Source organism: Gymnoscopelus braueri (genome assembly GCF_963280865.1).
Source record: "Gymnoscopelus braueri genome assembly, chromosome: 9".
NCBI classification, from domain to species: Eukaryota; Metazoa; Chordata; class Actinopteri; order Myctophiformes; family Myctophidae; genus Gymnoscopelus; species Gymnoscopelus braueri.
This window is the reverse complement of record NC_137610.1, coordinates 17,420,342-17,440,625: the sequence shown is the minus strand read 5'-3', so window position 1 is coordinate 17,440,625 and position 20,284 is coordinate 17,420,342. Positions and strand designations below refer to the sequence as shown.

At 39.8% G+C, this 20,284-nt stretch overlaps 3 protein-coding genes across 3 annotated transcripts in view; 2 read left to right on the top strand and 1 right to left on the bottom strand.

Annotated features, from left to right (window-relative positions):
* mapk8ip2 (mitogen-activated protein kinase 8 interacting protein 2) overlaps positions 1-1,255 on the top strand; it is a 53,121-nt gene extending 51,866 nt beyond the window's left edge. The window contains exon 14 of the mRNA XM_080437182.1: positions 466-1,255. Coding sequence (XP_080293308.1) covers positions 466-538 — 73 coding nt within the window. The 3' untranslated portion in view covers positions 539-1,255. The remainder of the gene's footprint in view (positions 1-465) is intronic.
* A 1,371-nt stretch (positions 1,256-2,626) lies between these two features.
* arsa (arylsulfatase A) lies at positions 2,627-9,430 on the bottom strand. The gene is made up of 8 exons (XM_080437335.1): positions 9,077-9,430; positions 7,523-7,763; positions 6,639-6,857; positions 5,724-5,893; positions 5,000-5,124; positions 4,404-4,531; positions 4,204-4,306; positions 2,627-4,112 (listed from the first exon to the last, which is right to left on the bottom strand). The coding sequence occupies exons 1-8, from the start codon at positions 9,313-9,315 to the stop codon at positions 3,817-3,819; spliced, it is 1,521 nt and encodes a 506-aa protein (XP_080293461.1). The 5' UTR covers positions 9,316-9,430; the 3' UTR covers positions 2,627-3,816.
* A 2,270-nt stretch (positions 9,431-11,700) lies between these two features.
* On the top strand, positions 11,701-20,194 carry LOC308091883 (isocitrate dehydrogenase [NAD] subunit alpha, mitochondrial-like). Its single transcript, XM_080437627.1, has 11 exons — positions 11,701-11,832; positions 13,952-14,014; positions 14,488-14,571; positions 14,973-15,087; positions 15,755-15,942; positions 16,650-16,783; positions 17,362-17,464; positions 17,607-17,671; positions 17,872-17,956; positions 18,147-18,299; positions 19,717-20,194. The coding sequence occupies exons 1-11, from the start codon at positions 11,806-11,808 to the stop codon at positions 19,798-19,800; spliced, it is 1,101 nt and encodes a 366-aa protein (XP_080293753.1). The 5' UTR covers positions 11,701-11,805; the 3' UTR covers positions 19,801-20,194.
* The last annotated feature ends 90 nt before the right edge of the window (positions 20,195-20,284 follow it).

Genomic DNA, 20,284 nt, shown 5'->3' with positions numbered 1-20,284 from the left:
AGTCTGAATCAGGCGTATTGGGTTTGAATTATTAAATATATTGATGGTTCATTATCCCCAGACAGAACTAGGGTGTGAGACAGATCTGGGCAGAACAGTTTCGCTCATCATTTTCTCTCTCTGCTCTGTCTATAACAGACATGAAAAAAGACAGAATCTATCTAAAACAATACATCTATGATGAGTCTGTAGTTTCTTTTAACAAGCTAAAAAATGTCTTTAGCTGTGTTTTAAACAGAATTGCATTTTACAGTTCGCTTTAACACAATTTGCTGCTCCATTTGGGGCAGGACTAAATACTTGGCTTGAGAGACAGGAGGACAACGCTGCCAAATCTGTCATTAGCAAAGTGATAGATATGGAAGCCTTAATGTATCTGTATCCGTTTTGCTGATAAGACAGAGACTGGCTGGGAGACAGATCTGTTATCAGAGCTTAATACCACTGCATCTGTCCCGTCTCCAGGAGAGCCTTCCAGGAATACTACCAGGAGCATCTGGAGTACGCCTGCCCCACCGAGGACATCTACCTGGAGTAGGAATTGTTGCCATGACAGCGGCCTCCTTCCTCCTTCCGCTCACTGCTTGTGTAATGCTTATCGGTTTTGCCACCAGAGGGCGTCAGTGGAACAGGTCTTCTCTCCATTGCGAAACAAACTTGTGCATCCCTTCAGCAATCAGGGATCTTTTTTTTTATTTCTGTTCTACCGTATGCTAAGCGTTTGACTGATTCACGTTCATCTTCTATTTATCCATTTGTTTATTGTCTGTCCTCTCGTGGATGGATGGACTGCCTGTTTCTTTTAGTTAGTCATTTTTCTTTTCAATGCTATAAAACTAAGAGGCAGAGCATCTGTTAACTTTCCTCTCTGGTTTTTGAAACAAACAAATGACAATTATATACCTACTGCTGTTTCACTTTTCAATGCATGGCTAGTAGGGTTATTGCACACAGACACACCCAGAACACACATGCAACAGAACAGCACGCAGCGCAACAGCCATTAAAGAGGATGATGCAGAATTGATGAGTTGGTGGTTGGTGAACTGTAAATATGTATTTGTCATTCAACAAAACGTGTTGATTTACAGGTTAAAGAGTAGAGAAGAGCAGACAGCAACATCCTGGGTGATTTAACTCTGGATTCTGCTGTGTACAGTGAAATGTCCTTACCCCTGTGTTGCGTACGAGACCTAGTCTGTGTTGTAAATATTATGTATAGAGAGTAGAGACAAACAGGCGCCTCATACAAAACCATGGAAGATGATGATGGACAGAGATGTTGACCTCAGTTTTTTTCTGCGTCAACACAAGTGGGTTTTAACTGCAGTGGCAGAAGGGCTCACGGAAGACTGCGGAAAAGTCATGAGTCATTGTGTTAAATGGATCTTGAAAGACAGCTACGGTTTGTATGTCTCACAATTACCAACAATTACACAGCATTTCTGCAGTGGTTGAGTGCATTGACACTCACAGAATCAGGACCATCAATGATGTTTTACATGATAAATACGGGCCCTTGAATGAGGGCAAGAAAGAGTCTGCTGGAGAATGTGACAACAGCAATGTGTTGTTTTAACTGTAGCTGTTGTGGCTGCTCACCTTCACTTGGGGGTGCTTTGATGAGAAATCAGATACCGTTAGGATAAATATAGATCACAAACTGTATGCTTTTGCAGTGGTCAATGCAACTTCAAGGTTCAAGAAAGCAAAGGTAATCTGAAGCCATACTAGCAGGAGCAGGATTCTGACTGTTAGACTCCCTGCGACACTACACAGCAAAAAAAAAAGAAAAAAAGAGTGTTAACCCTAAATTAACACTTGTAGTTTTCATTGATACCACTAGTCTCCATCTTTTCTTTTTTTTCCAACTTGGCAAACTAAATTGGGGAAATAGATGACTGGATTGTGATGACAATAAGTAGTACAGTAGTAGTTATGTGTCAGTACATTGTACAATCTCTGGGTTACAAATCGATGAAGTACCACAGAGGATTTTACTGTATAGGCAACTGTTATTTTCTGAGGTTGATGCTTTGATATAACCAGCACTCTGCAGGTTAGGAGAGATGCCTACGTTCTCTCATGTATTCCTTGGATTAACTTCATGGTGGTCGATGTTTACACATAATTTGAGGGGTTGTTTTAGCATACTGTAGCCTGCAGCATAAACATTAGAGGGAGGAGAGAGGTAGATTTAAAAATGTATGTTGATACAGCCAACTGAAGCCCAGAGGTGGGAGCCTAGGTTTTTAAGACGTCCCCAAATATCAGGTGCATCAGGGTAGATGAAGGTCATCGCTTTTAAGGTACACATCCCCTGCTGCTTTCAATCACCAGTCACAGAGCAAGAACCTCAGATCTGTGAGATTTCCATGGTGACAGTTCCTTTGACAGTTAAGTTGACAAGAGGGCAGTAGGGTGTTATCTACATGTGTATCGCTGTCTGTTAGGTACTGTGTATATACTGTATATATAGTATAATAGCGAATCAAAATGATAGTGCTGTGTCCTTTATGTTAAGTATGTTATTGAAATTAATATGTATAATTGAAATGACAAATTACAAAAAAAAATGATCACAACCAAACGAATAACCCTGATGGATAAAGAGAAAAAAACAAAGTAGTCTTTTTTTTTGTGATCTGCCATCATTTTATTTCAGGATTCACACAAACTCTCAACTCAGCACCTGCCATGAACATTGGTATTTGGAGTTCTCGCAAAGCCCATGAGCACTCCAGACAGGCTTCAGCAGCACATTTAGGGCACATTGTGTGAGATGTCACGTCATCATTATTCTGTGACACACCCACCAGAGTACTGACCAGTCTGCTGTTAGAGCTGAATAGTGACCTTGTCGGCTGCCATAAGAAAACTATTATTGCATCTTCTTGCCAATTATAGTCGCCTTTGAGCTCCAACAGCGCGCCCCCATCACTGACCTGTACGTGCGTCCTTGTTTCCGTTTTTCTATCTTGTTACGGCTTAGTTACAACCATTCTGTCCATATAGCTTCACAAGCCAACCTTCGAGGATCAACTTGTCCCGTTTAGCCGCTGAGACATGCGTTAACAGTTAAACCAAACTTTCGAATTTGCTACATAAACAAGATTCTTCACATTATACCTAGAGCAAATCAATATGTGACGGAACAAATGTATCTTATCTTCTACCTTTAAAAAAAATCAAGGACTTGTACAATTCAAAGGAAAAATGAAGAAAAAGACAAAGAAAAGACAAAAAATAAAAATCACTCTGCCTTGTCATGGGTTTGGTCTTATGAATAAAATATATGCTTGATGTCCGAAAATGTCTGTCTCCATCTGTATCATTTATCAGTGGTCATCATTGTTGGGGCATTGGAATAAATTGGAATAACTTAAACACTGAACTTCATATGATTGTCAAGTACACTGATGTGTAATTGGAGTGCTTGAAGATTGTTCTGTCTAACTGGACCACAGTATCAGACAGACGGTAAAGCATAAGGACAAAAAGGATGGAAATAATTAATATCATATACTATTCAAGTAAAAGCCAGGCATATTAAAAAACAAAATTAATTCTCAACGTTAACATTTAGAAAATAAATTTAACCGAAGTTAGACATCCTCCTCACTGAGGAAACAATTCAATGGCCTTAGACATAATCCTGCATTAGTCAAGAGTACACATCATCACAAGTTCACAACATTATGTACTTGACAAAAATCATCATGTACTTTTGTTTGTTTGAGTGACATCAGTGCAGTGTCCTTTGATACATTCCCTTCTAGTTACAGTTTGATCGATGGTTTTTGGCACTTTGCCTCATCAACACCGACAGCAGCTGGGTTTGGGGCTACACTGAGGGTTGCAGCAGGGCGCCAATGCAGGGTCGGCCCCTCTCCGTACTTGGCTCTCTCCAAACACCATGGAGGCCTCAAACTGAGCCTTGACCTTCAGGATCTTGGCCAGAAAGGACTGGAGGTCTGGTCTGCCCACCAGGGAGAGAGGGTAGTTCTCAGAAGGGTCTGCTTCCAGGTCAAAAATAATTGGGGGGTCATGAGCCTTGAGGAGAGCGAATACGTCACAGTCTCTGTCTGGGGTTGTACCGCTGTGGGTGGCTCCTGTAGTATGATGAGCAAATGTGTCAGAAAAACTCCTGCTTTATATGACATGGTCAAAATATGTCCTCTTAGACATATTAACAATACATACCACGTGTGTAGAAGTGCGCCTTGTACTTCCCGAGCCTGAGAGCGAACATGCTATACTTTTCACTGGGATCCGTAGGGTAAAACATCATGGACTCCCTCTTACTCTATAAAACAAGACATGTATGTAAACAAACAGATTATTTGGATATTAACTAAACTATGAACTTTTGTTGAATGACAAGTGTGATGCCTCTACAGTACCATTCCATGTTTGACTAGGATATCTGTCATATCATATCCATCAAGCTGCACTTGGGGTAGTTTGGCTCCTGCCAACCCTGCAAAGGTGGGCAGGATATCCAGGGTGCTGGCCAGCTCATGGGTCACCCCTGAAAGATGCATGACAAACAGACACAAAACCCACTTAGATGAGAAAGATATGCAGCTTAACCATTTAATACTTTGTAGTATGACTGTGTCATGCGGCAAAAATAGCCAATCTACAAGCTCACAACGCATTTTTGTTTTTTTCACCTATAATGACACGCCCAAATATTGGAAAATGCCAGTGCATTTGCTAACTACAGATACAGGTACTATTATGATGTAATGCCACAGAAGATCAGAATTCAACTACAATATAACAGTTCTGGTCGAATCAGTTGCATTAACCAAACCTTGTTTTGTGAAGCAAACTGCCCTCAGATGAACTCTCCTCTTTTTATGAGATACTTTATCCATTATGGACTGTGTTCTTCACTGATAACCTAAGCTTCAGTGGCTGCTGATAATACCCAGTCCAATCACAGTGGACTGTAGGTAAAATAAGTGGTGCATTATATCAGTGTCACAGTGACCTGCTTTGATAGTCCCGGGCCAGAAGGCGATGCCTGGCTCTCGCATGCCCCCCTCATAGGTGGTGCCCTTCCCACATTTCAGAATACCAGAGTTACCTCCACGGGACATACGCATCAGTTCAGGCCTGGTCACAGAGAGAGAAATAACATGGCAATCATAACAGGGCAATAACACATCATAACAGGACAATAATATGGCAGATTGTAAGAGCGCCATAAATAGTATTATTACCCGCCATAGATAAAAGATTCCTTCACCTTTGAAAAGAGGATAAACAAACATAGATGTGATGGCAGATTAAAATGTCTGCTCTTTTAAAGGTAGGTCTATTCTGGTTAAACTGTTTACTAAAGAGCTGGAGAGACAGGGAAACTCCTGTTACTGAACAAATACAGTATATATACATAGCAACACATATATTAGAATATAGAGCTATTTAACACTTATTTGAACAAATATCACTCACCCTACCTTAATTTTTTAATAAAGAATTCGTTATTAAAAGATGTATTCTTGCTCTTTAAACCTATGTGGAGATTTTTCTCCCTATAAAAAGATAATAATAATAACAATAAAATAAAAACATATTAATTAGTACAATCAAGATACACCTAAACCTGTCAACAACCAATAAGATAAGATAAGAAAAGAAGTAAAGGCAGGCATTAAACAGGCAATAAATCCAATTAGGTTACACATCACAGAACACAGGCACCAACCCACCCGTTATCAGAGGTAAAGAAAACCAGTGTATTGTTGATCTGCCCTGTTTTCTCCAGGGTGGAAAGGATGTTTCCCACAGTACTGTCAAACTCCATCAGAGCATCTCCATAGGGGCCCCTCGGGGACAGGAATGCCGTCTCCGGACCCGCATACTGGGGGTAGTGCGTGTGCTGGACAAGGTTGGAAGAAAGTTTAAAATGTCACTCAAAATAAAAATACATTCATTATACAAAATATCAGGACCACCAGCTCCTTCTGTGAAACTGAATGATCAGGTACTGTTTACCCAGTATATCCAGCATAAAGCTATTTGTCTCTCATCGTAGGATTTCTAAGCACAATCACTTACATGACTTAGGAAGGGATTGTGCAAACAAGAGTGAAACTCACTTTAAGCAAGGAGATCATGACATACATATACTTTGTGTAAAGGAGCAAACAAATTACAATTACTTGCAAAGTATGAGTGTACATTCAATTAAGTACCCACAATTAAACGAAAATATATCTAAACCGACATTTAGATTAATAACCGACTTATAACCAAATAATCGAGAAGGAAGGTTTTTGTAATATATATTTTTTCTCATTCCATTTTTTGCGTCGATTCCTTGGTATATTATATCAAGGAATCGACGCAAAAAAAATGAAATCTTTTTTTTTTGTCTGATTAACCACTATTTTATAATTCATTCATTGTATAATAGTGGCATGCAATAAATAGTGAAAATAGCCCATTGTAGATCGGCTATTTTCACTACTTTCTTTTAATCGTTCATTAATTGTTATCACGGCAAAGGTTTGAAGTCATGTCACCAGCCCTACTAACAACATTGTGAGCTTGTAGATCAGTTTTCTTTGGCAAGTGACCACTTGGTAGTATAAATGAGGCTTCAGTCTGCTCCTGATGCTTACGTGGGTAGGATAATAGAGGAAGAAGGGTTGCTTCTTCTCGGCTGAAGCAGTGATGAAGTCCGTAGCAAAGTCACTGTAGGCCCTCTCCAGGTCCAGGAAGTTGGTTGGCTGCTGCTTGATGACCTCGTTATGCATCAGTGGGACGGTCACTGTGCCAATGTCACAGAATCCAACACACTTCACATCAGGGGGGAAACAAGTCAGGTTGTGACAAGGGCCCTGAGGGAGGAAGAGGGAAAGAATTAAAGGAAAGATAATACATAATACCTGCAGGCATTTATCCCATTAAGACCTGGGACGCATCTGTGTCATTTTAAGATTTGAGCTAAAAAGCATTATTTTACACTTTGGCTATTCAAAAATAGCAGATCTACAAGCTCATAGAGTGCCGCGCTACGAGCTTGTAGCTCTGCTATTTTTGAAAAATCGTGAAAATGTGTGCAAATCTTTCAATATATATATTCTTTTAAAGCGAACATTTTTTACTCAAAATCTTTGCTTCTGGGGGGTCCCTGGAACAAAATATTTTGAGATGGGGGTCGGCGGCCAAATACAATACTTGGAATGAAAAAGTTTGAGCACCACTGATATAGAAACATACGTTTTTAGAAAACATTTGTAGAATCGGCTTCAGGTCTTAATGGGTTATTATGCAGGTAAGAAATTGTATCAGGCATTACGTCAATGAACAATTACAAAACATTTGTATATATAGTTTCCCAGAATTGTATGACAACGTCTTTAATTAGCGACCACACATTAAAACCTCATAGTCTCATTTTACTTTTGTGCTAAGTATCATGTTGTGAGAGGGTTATTTAGTTCATTTATTTTTTCCAAATGCGCCCATGTCACACAGTGGAATGAAAGTCAATGACACTGACCATGTCATGAGAGTAGGGGATCCCAAGGTACTGGTCAAAGCCCTGACGGGTAGGCAGGAACATGCCATTAGGCCCATACCCCAGATGCCACTTCCCCATGGCAGCCGTGGCGTAGCCAAGAGGCTTCAACACCTCCGCGATTGTTGTCTCATTCAGTGGCAGACCCCCAATAGACTCTGGGTACAACACTCCTGGGTAGATACCCGAACGGGTCTGGTAGCGCCCTGTTAACAAAGACGCCCTGAAACGCAACATGCAACAAGTGATATATAGTGATATTCTCAGTAATATTCTCATCGTCCGGTCATGAAGATGTATTGCCATTGAAACGTTGTCGTGCTCTTTTTGACTTGCACCCTGCTATTAAAAAGGCTTTAACTGTCCGAGCTGCTCCAGTGCCTTCCTTCTTAATGCTTACCAGTCCCCCTCCTGAGATGCACCGGACCAGTACTTTGGCTTGAGGCACGGTTGAACCCCTTTGTTCGTGATTATAGATTTCACAGAACAACATTTGGAGTCTGAAGTAATTTGCATGGACTCTACTGACACCTATCATATGCATTCAAATTGAGTATTGTATGTCCATCGTGTATAAGGGGGGTTTCTAGCCTTGGATCAAGGCTGTCAAGAGATTTCTGACATTTTGTATATGTCAGAATGTCAGAATACATAAAAGAAATCTCTGAACAGTCCAAGGTTAGGGGGGTGCTAGCCCCTTTCGGAACCCTGTATACCTTTTTCGTATTTGGGATCCCAAATACAAAAAAGGTATACAGGGTTTCGAAAGGGGCTAGTGGGATGCATGAGTCTTGGACTAGAGAAAGTGACCAACCAACTATAGACATTGGTTTTCACAATTATGTGGGAAAAAAATTATAGGTTGAATAATTGGTTGAGCAATAATTATTTGAATCACTGTCTATCGCTAAAAGATAACACTGCTGTAAAGTTATTGGCTGTCTACTCTAGACAAAGTCCTGCTCTCTCTGCCCCCCCCCCCCCCCCTCTCTCCCTCTCACTCACACACACACTCAAATCAGTGTGTGAATTTTTTTCTCACATCTTACATTCTGATCTGTGCAGTGTGCACATGATCTGATCCGTTCAACCAGCACCAGGAGCATTTCTGCATATAGTGCCTCCTATCCGTTGCTTTAAAAAAAAAACATACCCCTTAAATATTTGGACTTTGTATTTAATTTGACTTAATTTGAATTGAGACACAGCTATTTGTCTTCCTGTTATTTCACCTGTTACCTGTAACAGAAAATTACTGGTATTAATACTGGTACGTGATTCTGGTTCAGTGCATTGCCATTGTTATTGTCACTACCTGTAGTGCTGCACTTGTGACATTCTGCACAATGAGTACTTTTACTTTTGGTACTTTAAGTACATTTTGACACCAATCATTTTGTACTTTTACACAAGTAAATTTGGAATTCCGGACTTTTGCTTACAGAGTATTTCTCCCATTGCAGTATTGATACTTTTAATTAAGTAATACATGTGAGTACTTTTTCCTCCACTGATTGTCATTGTCACTAGTAGTACCTGGACGGGCTGCAGACAGGACTGGTACAGTAGAAGTCAGTGAAACGCAGTCCCTGGGCGGCCAGTCGGTCCAGGTGGGGAGTCAGTGAACTGGGGTGTCCATAACAGCCCAGATCTCCGAAGCCCAGATCATCAGCGAAAAGTAGCACAAAGTTTGGTCGTGATGACGATAAGCAGCAGCTGGAGAAAAGCAACACACTTAACAATGCAAAGGGGATTTGATCCATTTTACGTCGCATTGATCATTTGTAAAAGTGGAGCTTGGGAGAGATCTAGTAGAGACCAGACCAGTACACTGATAGAAATGAATCCAAGAAGCTTTTGACTGAATGAGGAACCACAACAACAACGTCACATGCGCTCGTTTGATAACGTCGCCTCTCAATGACGTCATTTGTTATGGGAAATGTAGTATTTTTTTTGCTCTGCCTTGAGAGATTAACTTTATATTCTGTCATGGTTCCAGTCGGCCAGCAGGGGTCGCTAAGTAAGTTTACGTGGTTGATGATCACTGATTGTTTATTATTTTATTATCATACACATCTCAGACAACGTTCATTTGGGGGGAAATCTTGATGTGAAACATCCAGATCCTTATTGTATTATTATGAGAGCAAAATACGAAGCAGCATACATACATATAGAATAGGCTACAGGCGTAGCTGGTGTACAGTAGCTAAATGAAAATGTACACAGTACATATATTTTAGGATACAGGATAGGTGAGGTGGGCATAGTGCCCACTCGTCCAAGTCGCTCTTTCTGGTGCCATGCCCTTCTCTAGAGGTGTCAATGTGCAGTGCTAGGATAAATATTGTGTCTAGTACAGCTGATAAAGCCAAGGTCAAACTGATTTCCCTGGGCAACATGTAGTCTAATACGTAGTATAGTAGTAGTGCCTATTTAAATAATTGTGTTGTGTCAAAGTGTCTGGACTGTGAACTGGACTGTGAAGGAGAAATAAGATAGGCTAATAATTTCTGAATTCTACTCCCTGCCACTGCCAAAGAGTATTAATTACATTACATTACATTACAGTCATTTAGCAGACGCTTTTATCCAAAGCTACTTACAATAAGTGCATTCAACATAGGTAGGGAACGAAACTACTAATCACCAGAAGTCTTAAGTGCATTTCCTGCAAAAACAAGCAACCAAGAGTATACCTAGCGCTAAGGTAAAAGTGCAATATATCAGCTACCTACTTTCTTAAACAGATGAGACAAAATAGCAAAATCAAATGAGCACGAGCTAAAACAAATAAGTGTATCGACTAAACAAGATGCAATAAAACAATACAACAATAAAACAAGAGTTCGTACAACTAGTTAACAACAAGTAGGCCAGGCAAAGAGGAAGGGTAGTGTTTCCTGAAGAGGTGGGTTTTCAGCCTGCGGCGAAAGATGGGCAGTGACTCTGCTGTCCTGACATCAGTGGGAAGTTCATTCCACCACTGTGGGGCCAGAACATAAAGAAGTTTTGACTGTGTCGATCGACCAGAAGGACCCTTGAGTGACGAGGCAATCAGTCGCCCGAGGTATAATATAAGATTTTGAATTATTAAGATGCAGGGCCTGCTGCATCCTAATCATTCTAAATCTTATTTAGAATATTGACACTGAAAAATGAATAACTATTTGAAATTCCTGGTTTGATTGACTCGGGTCAGAAATGGGTCAGATAAGTATGATTAAAAAAAATAGAATTCTAAAATGACAGGAAAGTAATGCAATCCAGTCCAGTCTATTAAACACTGTTTAAAATGAACAAAGATATGAAAAAGCATCTGCTTTTGATGGTGATCTGCCTCCATAGACACAATTAAGAACAGTGGGTGAGAATGAATAGACATTGTAAATTGTCCAATACAGTTGTGTTGTCCTACAACAAAGGACCAAATAGTGAGAGTGAGAAGAAATAATGCAATTAATAATTGTGTGCCTAATATAAATGGCTGTGACACGTGACCTTTCCTTTTGTTGGCAGAAAATGTGTAATTCCAGCCTTGAATTCAGTCGTTATGACTGTTCTTTTGTTTAGTCTGTCCTACAAGCAGTGGTGGAAAAAGTACTCAAATGTTTTACTTAAGTGAAAGTATCAATACTGCATTGAGGAAACACTCTGTTATAAGTAAAAGTCTGGTAATAAAAATGTACTTGAGGAAACGTACAAAAGTATTGGCATCAAAATATACTTAAAGTACCAAAAGTAAAAGTTCACTTTATGCAGAATGTCCCATTTCACAAGTTTTCACAAGTTTTCACAATGTATACAAAGTATTTTGAAAATAGCAGATCTACAATTGTCAGCTTGCACTCAGATCAGCTATTTTCAAAAGGCTGATATAATTGTAGTGGAGTAAAAGTATAAGTAGGCCTACTGAAAATTGGAAGTACTGCAGTAAAGTAAAAAATACCCCAAAATTGGACTTAAGTAAAGTACTTGAGTAAATGTACTTGAGTAAATGTACTTAGTTACTTTACATGTGTTTTCTTTTGTTTACCAGTGCCTAGCAGTCAGACAAGCCCTCACACAACACTTTACCAACGCCCTAAACAGCTGGTGAATTCCTGTGTCTCATCTCTCGTGGTATTGCCATAGAGTGCCTGCCCTCTGGTGGCAGTCTGGTAGAAGTGCAGCTTGGCTCCCGGGGTGCTGCAGTGTATCCTGATCCGTTGGCAGACAGCGTGCTAGTGTTGCCAGTTGTGCCAGCCTTTATCACTTTAAGGATGGCAGGATCCGCATGGAGGTCAACGGTAAGTGATGGACATCACATAACAGTAACAATTCGTTAACCAACAAACTAGCAGATTTAGATGTATCAGGCAGCTAACGATGAACTGGAGAAGGAAGGACACGCCAAGGCCTTTAAACGTCCTCCACACTTCACATAGCTAGCTTATCCCTCCTTCCTGTAGCCATAGCAACTTGACTCTAGCTAGTTAGTTAGCCATCAAGCTAACATTAACTACCGGATCGATACCTGACAGACTTACACGCACGATCGCCGTGTTACTAACATTGTATTACTTTACTGTTACGCGCCCAGTCAGTGATGAAGCTTGGTCCCTGATTTAATTTCATTCTTCGCTGTATAAGCTAATCGATTGGTCTAATTGGCGTCAATGTCATGCAGCCACAAGAATGCTAACGTTAACTGAAGGGTTAACGTTAGCTGTTCCTGTGCCACTGTTGATAAGTTATTGTGAACAATCAATGTCTCTTAAACACTCCTCTTGCAATCTGCAGATTCTTAATCTACTGAGAAAGTGGGGTTTATCGATCAATGACAAGAATAAAATCAAGTCAGAGGAAGTAAGCATCATGATTGGTTCTCTTCTATTTCCTGGCTAAAGAGAGACATACTGTAGCTAGATTAAGAACACCCCCTCTGTAGCATCTTAAGGCAGATCTGGAAAGGACATTTTGATTTCCTCTAAGCTTTATTGACTCACAAGTGCAATACCTACAGTTCAGATGAGCTTTATGGTTATACTTGGTTACCTCAAGGTGACCTTCCATGCTTCTGTTATGCGTTAACTAGACAAGATGCTTCTCCATTTTGCTAACCAACCCATGAGTCGTGACCCGTGTGTGTGGGGGGCAATGTTTGTCACTTGGTACTAGGGATGCAACTGTCAATCAAACAAATTGATTATAATAAAATAATTGATAATTGATCATTTAATAACATAAATAATAATCTATCCCTATTTTGGGAATGTGGTATATACGACACTTCTGTGACAAAGTATGAAATAGGCCTTTAGTGGTTACATTTATTTTATATATATTTATATTTATATGTTTTGAAAAAGCGCTTCTCGATTATTCGATTAATCGAAAAGTCATCGATAGAATAATCACTATACAAAATAATGACAGTTGCAGCAGCCCTACATGGCATCCTTAAAGGACATGAGAGACAGGTCTAAATACCTGCTGGCAGCCTGGCAGACAACCTTACATGGTGAAGGTTATTCATTCCATTGGCATTATGAATTACTAACTCTTCTGAGACGTAACAGTCTCTTGACATCAACAGAGATGGATTAATCCTGCTCTACCTTCTCAATGTCCTTTACAGATCAGCTCCTTCATTCATCCCCAGCACTTCTTATAGATGTTGTTCTGTGTTATGCTTTACTTTTCAATATATTGAAATGCTTCTCTGTGGTCTTTTCTCTCTTGGACCCATGAGGCACAATATATTGTATTCCTTTTGTTGAGCATGTTATACATTACAGAGTGAACAAGGATTGGTCTTGTCTTGAATGTGATTGGGTTAGAGATGTATGTCCATTATATCTCATCATAAATGTTTTATTCAGACCTGTCATATGATGGGCAGTAATCAAAACTGGGAGAAAAAAAACATCCTTGGCTCATTCTGTTTTGTGCATGTTCACTGCTTTTGTTATAATGCATCTTCACTGCTGTATCGCCTTGTGTTTTGTAAAGTGTCATAATTGCTCCATAGAGAAGATAGAAAATCTTATCTGGGTGGTTGAAAGAAATGGCCAGATTTTCTACATTTACTGCTCTTTCACGGTGGGACAACATTCTGTATGTTTTGCCCTCCCCTAAAGTGTAAGTCTGCTGATACACTGGAGGAATTAGCATGGCTGGAGCACAGATTAAGACATCATGCAGGGATGTTGTCCAGACCTAGCTACAGTAGGCAACCATTAATGTAAATGATCCATTTGTTGCTTCGACCAGACCTTAGCTTAGTTATTGTTTTGTGTATCTATGAAACTGGTTCAACAAGCCCACTGACCTATGAACAATTGAACATGTTAATAAGGTTAACCATATATCCATGGAGGTTTAAATTGGCCTGTTCTAAGACGAGTCTCTTTTTTTCACTTTCAGGTGTCGCGGGTAGTTGGAGCTCTGAAGACAGAGGCTTCACGACCCAGGACGTCCATCCGTGGGGTGTGTATAAGTATAACCTTTTATTGGCAATAACTTGAGTAAAAAGAATGTTACTACTATGTACTTGTACACAAGATTAGGCCTGTCGCAATTATTTGAGATAATCGCAATTAATCGTTTCCATGTTGAAAAATGTTTGTACATTTTGAAAAAAAAAACAGAAATAGTGGAAATCGCTTGTAGATCGTCTATTTTCTCTATTTTATAACAGATTTAGAGTATAAAATATAAAATATGCTGTATTTTGGCTATGATACGAGGCATTATTGATTTGTCGTACATTATTGATTTTGATTATTGGTATTGGTCATTGTCGGTCATGGACTGGAGGACCATCTGGCCTAAAAGCCACGCAATTAAATTGTTGATCGCAATTATTTGTATGACAGTTAATATTCATGTAAAATGTCATAATCGTGACAGCCCTACACAAGATGTAACAACATTGGATGTTGTGGTTTTTTTTGCCACAGATGCAGACGGTCACTTTAATCCCAGGGGATGGAATCGGTCCAGAGATCTCCCAGGCTGTTGTGAAGATATTTGAAGCAGCAAAAGTAAGCACGGATGGGGAAAATGTGACACTTTATGATTATGAACTCCAAATAGTTGGTTATAATAACAGGTAGTTGGTCCACCTGTTGCGAAACAAAAGTGTAACATTTGGCTTGTAGATACTATAGTATTAATTTTGCAACCCCCTGACAACGCTCTAGCAGTTACAGGGCAACAATATTTTCTGATACATTTATGAAAACAAGAATGCCCTCAATAGAATGAAGACCTCCACCAATGTCTAAAAATCTCTCCTCATTTCTCACTGTAAAGTTTGGCCTGATGGTGGTGCTAGAGGAACAGTCATGCATTAATATCAACAATGTTTCATCCTTTTGGGAGCATGACACAACACATTTTGGTAAGGTACTGTATGTTAGATTATCATATTCCTGTGATTTAGGCACCTATCCAGTGGGAGGAGAGAAATGTTACAGCCATCCAGGGGCCTGGTGGCAAGTGGATGATCCCACCTGATTGTAAGGAATCCATGGACAGGACCAAAATTGGACTCAAAGGTATCCCATTATATACACCCTTACTGTACCCACTTACACCCTATTTTATATAATTATAAAACTTTTATTTTTTTTGTGCAAATGTGTAAAAAGAAAAAAAATTGTGAAAATAGCTGACCTACACAGTGCAATGTGTTGTGAACTTGTAGATCTGCTATCACTATTTCTGAACATTTTTGCTGTCAATGCAGGTCAGCTACAAACTTTTTTGCCTATAATGACATGCCCAAAATAGTGATGCCAGATTGTAAGTGGTTATCCTATCCATTGTTTGAATAATTATTAGACGGACACTTTGCTGACTTTTAAAGTGAATCCTGTCTTATCTTTTGTGAGGACATGTGAAAATCTGACAAAATGTGTCTCTAGAGCTCACCCACAATGCTTCTGGAGCCAGTCTACATAAAACCTGTCTGCTCTACAAAAGGTTACGGAGCACCTTAAGTACGGAGCGGTCGAAGCCCTAAAGGGGGAGAACAATTATTTGTGTGGGGGAAAAAAAGTTGAATGCTTTTGCGTAGATGACACATTTTATGTAGGCTGGTGGAGTTTGTAATACATACATGTTCAGTCGTTTTGGGCTTTATTGTCGGATTCTAAAGAAGCCTAAATAAGAGCGTCTGCTAAATGCCTAAATTGTGATTTGTAATTGTATTTTAATCTACAGGCCCTTTAAAGACACCAATTGCTGCTGGCCATCCTTCTATGAATCTACTGCTCAGAAAGACCTTTGACCTCTATGCCAATGTCCGCCCCTGTGTGTCCATCGAGGGCTACAAGACGCCCTACGATGATGTCAACCTGGTCACCATCCGAGAGAACACCGAGGGAGAATACAGTGGCATTGAACATACGGTGAGAACCATGGCCGTGTGTGTACTTGTGGATTGTTTCCACAACTCAATTACTTTCCTTCTAACTGTCAGTTAACATATAGATGGGTTTCCGCGCGACGTCATCACAGAGCAGAGTGCGCAATCTGCGCATGCGGGTGGTAGAACGAACCGGAAGCGCCATTCACTCTGTTGTTATTTTCGGGATTTAGATAGGCATAATGCTGCTATTTTAGGCATAATAGGCATAATGCTGCTATTATATACAAACAGATCCAACTTCCGACAAATCATTTTTATTGAGTAAAGAAGATATTACAAACTGCATCATTTAATCTACTTTCATTAAACCCGGTGAAGACCATTTCTTTTATGGATGTACATTTGACTAGAGCTGCTGCGGGTAATAGCGCCCTCTACTGCTCAACCCTCCACTGCGCGCGCATCATCCTCTCATGTTTACAAACAGGAAACCCATCTATTATTAGGTATCTTCATATAAACTGTCTAAAGGCTAATATATATTTGATGATATTTTTTCAGTTTGCATTGCGACACGTTGCCAGCTTTTAGATCAGCCATCCTCACCGAATGGTAGCCCCAGAATAGGGATGATAGGGTTCAAGTGGCTAAGTGAAAATGGTACACAGAGCTGCTGCTTGTAATTTGTTGGTATATGCAAGAAAAAACATTCAGAATTAATGGAGTTGATTTCCATGTCTTTCTCAGATTGTTGATGGGGTTGTACAGAGTATTAAACTCATCACAGAAGATGCCAGCAGACGCATTGCTGAATATGCTTTTGAATATGCCAGAAATAATCAGAGGGCCAGTGTCACTGCTGTCCATAAGGCCAACATCATGTAAGTTATGTCCAGCACTTGGCAGTTCATCATGTTAACACATCCACCGCCAGAGGTTAATCTCATAATAATGTACTCACCTGCCAAGGTGTTTTTGTTGTTTTTTTGTTTTTTTCATGTCGCCATAGATCTTGTTAAAATCCTTAAGATTGAGCCGTGAACGGTCTGTTTACGTCCGCGAGATCTCCCTGTATCTCCCAGTGAAGACCGCATGTCAAACGGACTTCCATGACTGTAGTTAGAGCGGATTACGTTAAACAGTGAAATGCGAGGAGAAAAAACTACAGGAAGAGAATTGAGTTTCAGTTTCGTCTGTAGAATGGGAGCGGGCGTGATCGTCGAAACCGGATCCCAAATAATTCTATTTCCTGTCATCAAACCGGAAACGGAAGTGGATCAAAAAAATTCCGAAAGTGCACCCGGACCGCGCATGCGCGAAAAGACCGCAGCCCGTAGGACTACGGGCTCGGCGCTTAACCGTTGGATTTAACGGCCCGTAGAACTACGGGCCCGGCGGTAAAGGTGTTAATGTTGGATTTGAAGCATTTATTTTCCATTGATTCCATTGACTCCTGTAGGCGACTATCAGATGGGCTTTTCCTACGGAAGTGCAGAGAGGCAGCTGAACTATACAAAGACATAAAATTCAATGAGATGTACTTGGATACTGTGTGTCTTAATGTAAGTATCCTGAACTTTATCTTATATACTTGCAGATAATTCAAGTTATACAACAGATCCTTGTAATCCCTTGTCAATATAGCACGATTGTTCATGCTTTCAACAGTTTTTTAAATTTTTGTTTTGCTTTGTTTTTACACAGATGGTACAGGACCCCACACAGTTCGATGTTCTTGTGATGCCCAACTTATATGGTGACATCCTGAGGTAATTTGTTTTCCTAATAGCTTGCAATTGTTCTTACATGAGTTAGTTTATAGTCGTAGTTAATATCTGTACGAAATCATATTGTGTACTATAGATGATAGTGTTTAATTAATTAATATAAAGCACAATTGTCTAGTCAGCGTATAGCATGGTGTATGTAAGACATGATATATATATATATACTCTATTTACTCTTGCAGTGATCTTTGTGCTGGGCTGATTGGAGGTCTCGGAGTGACTCCCAGTGGAAACATTGGCGCTAACGGTGTTGCCATTTTTGAGTCGGTGAGTAAAATAGCTTTTCTTTCCTCCAGCACAGATAGTCAGATAGTTCTGTGTTGTTGATATATAGCAGATTGTCAAAGTACAAGTCACGCAACATAAGTTTGCCTGAGACCATAATTCAGCATTTCAAAGGTCATCGTGAAACATTAACCCTGACAATGACCGAACATGATGTCTTTACTGTTGTCAGGTTCATGGAACCGCACCAGATATCGCAGGATTAGACATGGCCAACCCCACTGCTTTGCTCCTCAGTGCAGTCATGATGCTGAATCATATGGGCCTGCACAGCTACGGCAAGAAGATCCAGACCGCCTGCTTTGATACAATCAGAGAAAAAAAGGTACACTAGGCGCCTTTGCTATTTCCTTCTTCTGGGAATTCCGGTGTGGTGATTTCATCATGTGTGGACCTCCCAGTACAGTAAAGAGTTAATTTACAGTAGAATTACTCTTTGGTAGAGGTTTGTGTTCTGTACTACTTGCATTGCCATGATGTAACTCCAAAGTCTGGTGACATACCTTCAATAGTTGCTCCGTTGATTAGAAATTTATAATACAAAATATATGTATATTATTTCACCATATTGCCAGGAGTAGTCCCATGTTTACAAGGGAGTCATGGACAAGACAGCAGCAGCACAAAATGTATCTCTTAAAATAAAGATAAAACGGTAACATGAAAATCCATTTAAAAACAGATTTTAAAGATTAGTAGCGTTTAGTAACAGGATTACAGTGGTCAAATAGTCCATTATCCAGTTTTTTCAAGTTCTCCATACTGGGTTCCGGGTAGCTCAGTCGGCTTGGCAGTGAACTCGCCTTTGGACTGCAAGGTCCCGAGTTTGATCCCGGGCACCGCCAACTCAGCGCATGAGTAGCACTGCTTGGGTAACTAAGTCGTGCGGTAAGTACTGAGAGCTGATAGTAGGTGTTGCGCTCCACCTCAGCAATCCATCTCCCAGGGGTCTAGCACATTAAAAAGGACAGATACCCTCGTTCTTGGCCGACACAGACAATAAGTCAATCTGTCCTACTTTGTTGCTCACACCAATATTCTCCTCATTGTCTTCCATTGCACAATGAGACAGGTCTCAAACTCACTCTTTTTTTCACATAAACAAAATTGAACAAAGCACTTTATGTAACATTACAAAACCATATTACAAAACCACCACTATTTAGTTTTCAATAAAAATGTCAACGGATTTTTACAATTTGAATTAGTAAGAAGATCCAGACTGGATCTGGTTCAGGACTTTTAAATAGAAAAATCAGCAGAAAGTTAACATAAAGACTGTCAGGTTTTGCAATATTATACATTATCAAGATGTTATTTTTTCCGTTTGTTAATATCCTTCCAAGTCGGCCATGACCATATTTTGTATTCTAAAACAAAATGCCAGACGCTAGAGGATTAATGAGCTAAAAGAGTGAGTTTGAGACCTCTTTCACTGTGCAATGTAAGTCAACGCACTCACAGTGAGAAGAATGTTCTTAAAAAAACTATAGAAATGACATTATAATATAAAAAATTACTGAATTCCAGAATTGGTTGAAAACGGGGTAATAAAAAAAAGATTTTTGGGGGGGATATCACTTTCTCAACAAAGGAGCAACTGTTGAAGATACCTCATCAATATGTGGAGTTACTGTATCATGGAAATGTAACGACACAACCCAAACCTATACCAAAGTGTAATTTTGCAAGAGTGTAAAATTGGAGCCTTACTGTATGTGTATTTATGTTATCTGTTTCAGGTTCTGACAGGAGACCTTGGGGGAAAATCTAAATGCTCCGAATTCACAGCAGCCATATGTGAGAAGGTGAAAGAGGCAGAGTAAAGAGATACTAAAAGGGAACCACTGTCAGGGGTTAGCTCTTTCTCTGTACTGTCACTGTCATACATGTTACTAAATAGTATATTTACCTCTATGGATCCTATTTTGGGACAGGTGTACTGGCGTGAGGGACACAGCCCACAGGCAGTTGACTCCATGTCACGCCAGTGTGACTGTTTCCTCCAAATTGGGCCCTCTAAACAAGATTCAAGAGTTTGTGTTTCTGAATGTTTATTTTTAATGCTGCAAACACAAGCACCGTCTTAAAACCTTCTGACCATTTCCACTGTACATGTGTGAGATACATTCTAACTGCTGAATCTGATATATTATTCTATTATTTATTGGCTGATGTTGACTGCTGGCCTGATCACTGAGTATAAAAATGGGACATAAATGTGTGTGTAATTTCTGTTAATTATTTCAACCTAATCAGGTGTTAAGCACATTTCATTTGTTACTGCTAATGGCTAATGCTATTCATAGT

Bases quoted from the DNA above. Each gene is read 5' to 3' on its own strand.
- arsa (XM_080437335.1), bottom strand. From the start codon at position 9,315: ATGCGACGTAAAATGGATCAAATCCCCTTTGCATTGTTAAGTGTGTTG. The intron at 7,764-9,076 runs GTACTACTAGTG...GTTGCGTTTCAG, and splicing joins CCTGTCTGCAGCCCGTCCAG to GGCGTCTTTGTTAACAGGGC. The intron at 5,894-6,638 runs GTAAGCATCAGG...AACCTTGTCCAG, and splicing joins TCCTCTATTATCCTACCCAC to CACACGCACTACCCCCAGTA.
- LOC308091883 (XM_080437627.1), top strand. From the start codon at position 11,806: ATGGCAGGATCCGCATGGAGGTCAACG. The intron at 14,015-14,487 runs GTGTGTATAAGT...TTTTTGCCACAG, and splicing joins CCAGGACGTCCATCCGTGGG to ATGCAGACGGTCACTTTAAT. The intron at 18,300-19,716 runs GTACACTAGGCG...TATCTGTTTCAG, and splicing joins ATACAATCAGAGAAAAAAAG to GTTCTGACAGGAGACCTTGG.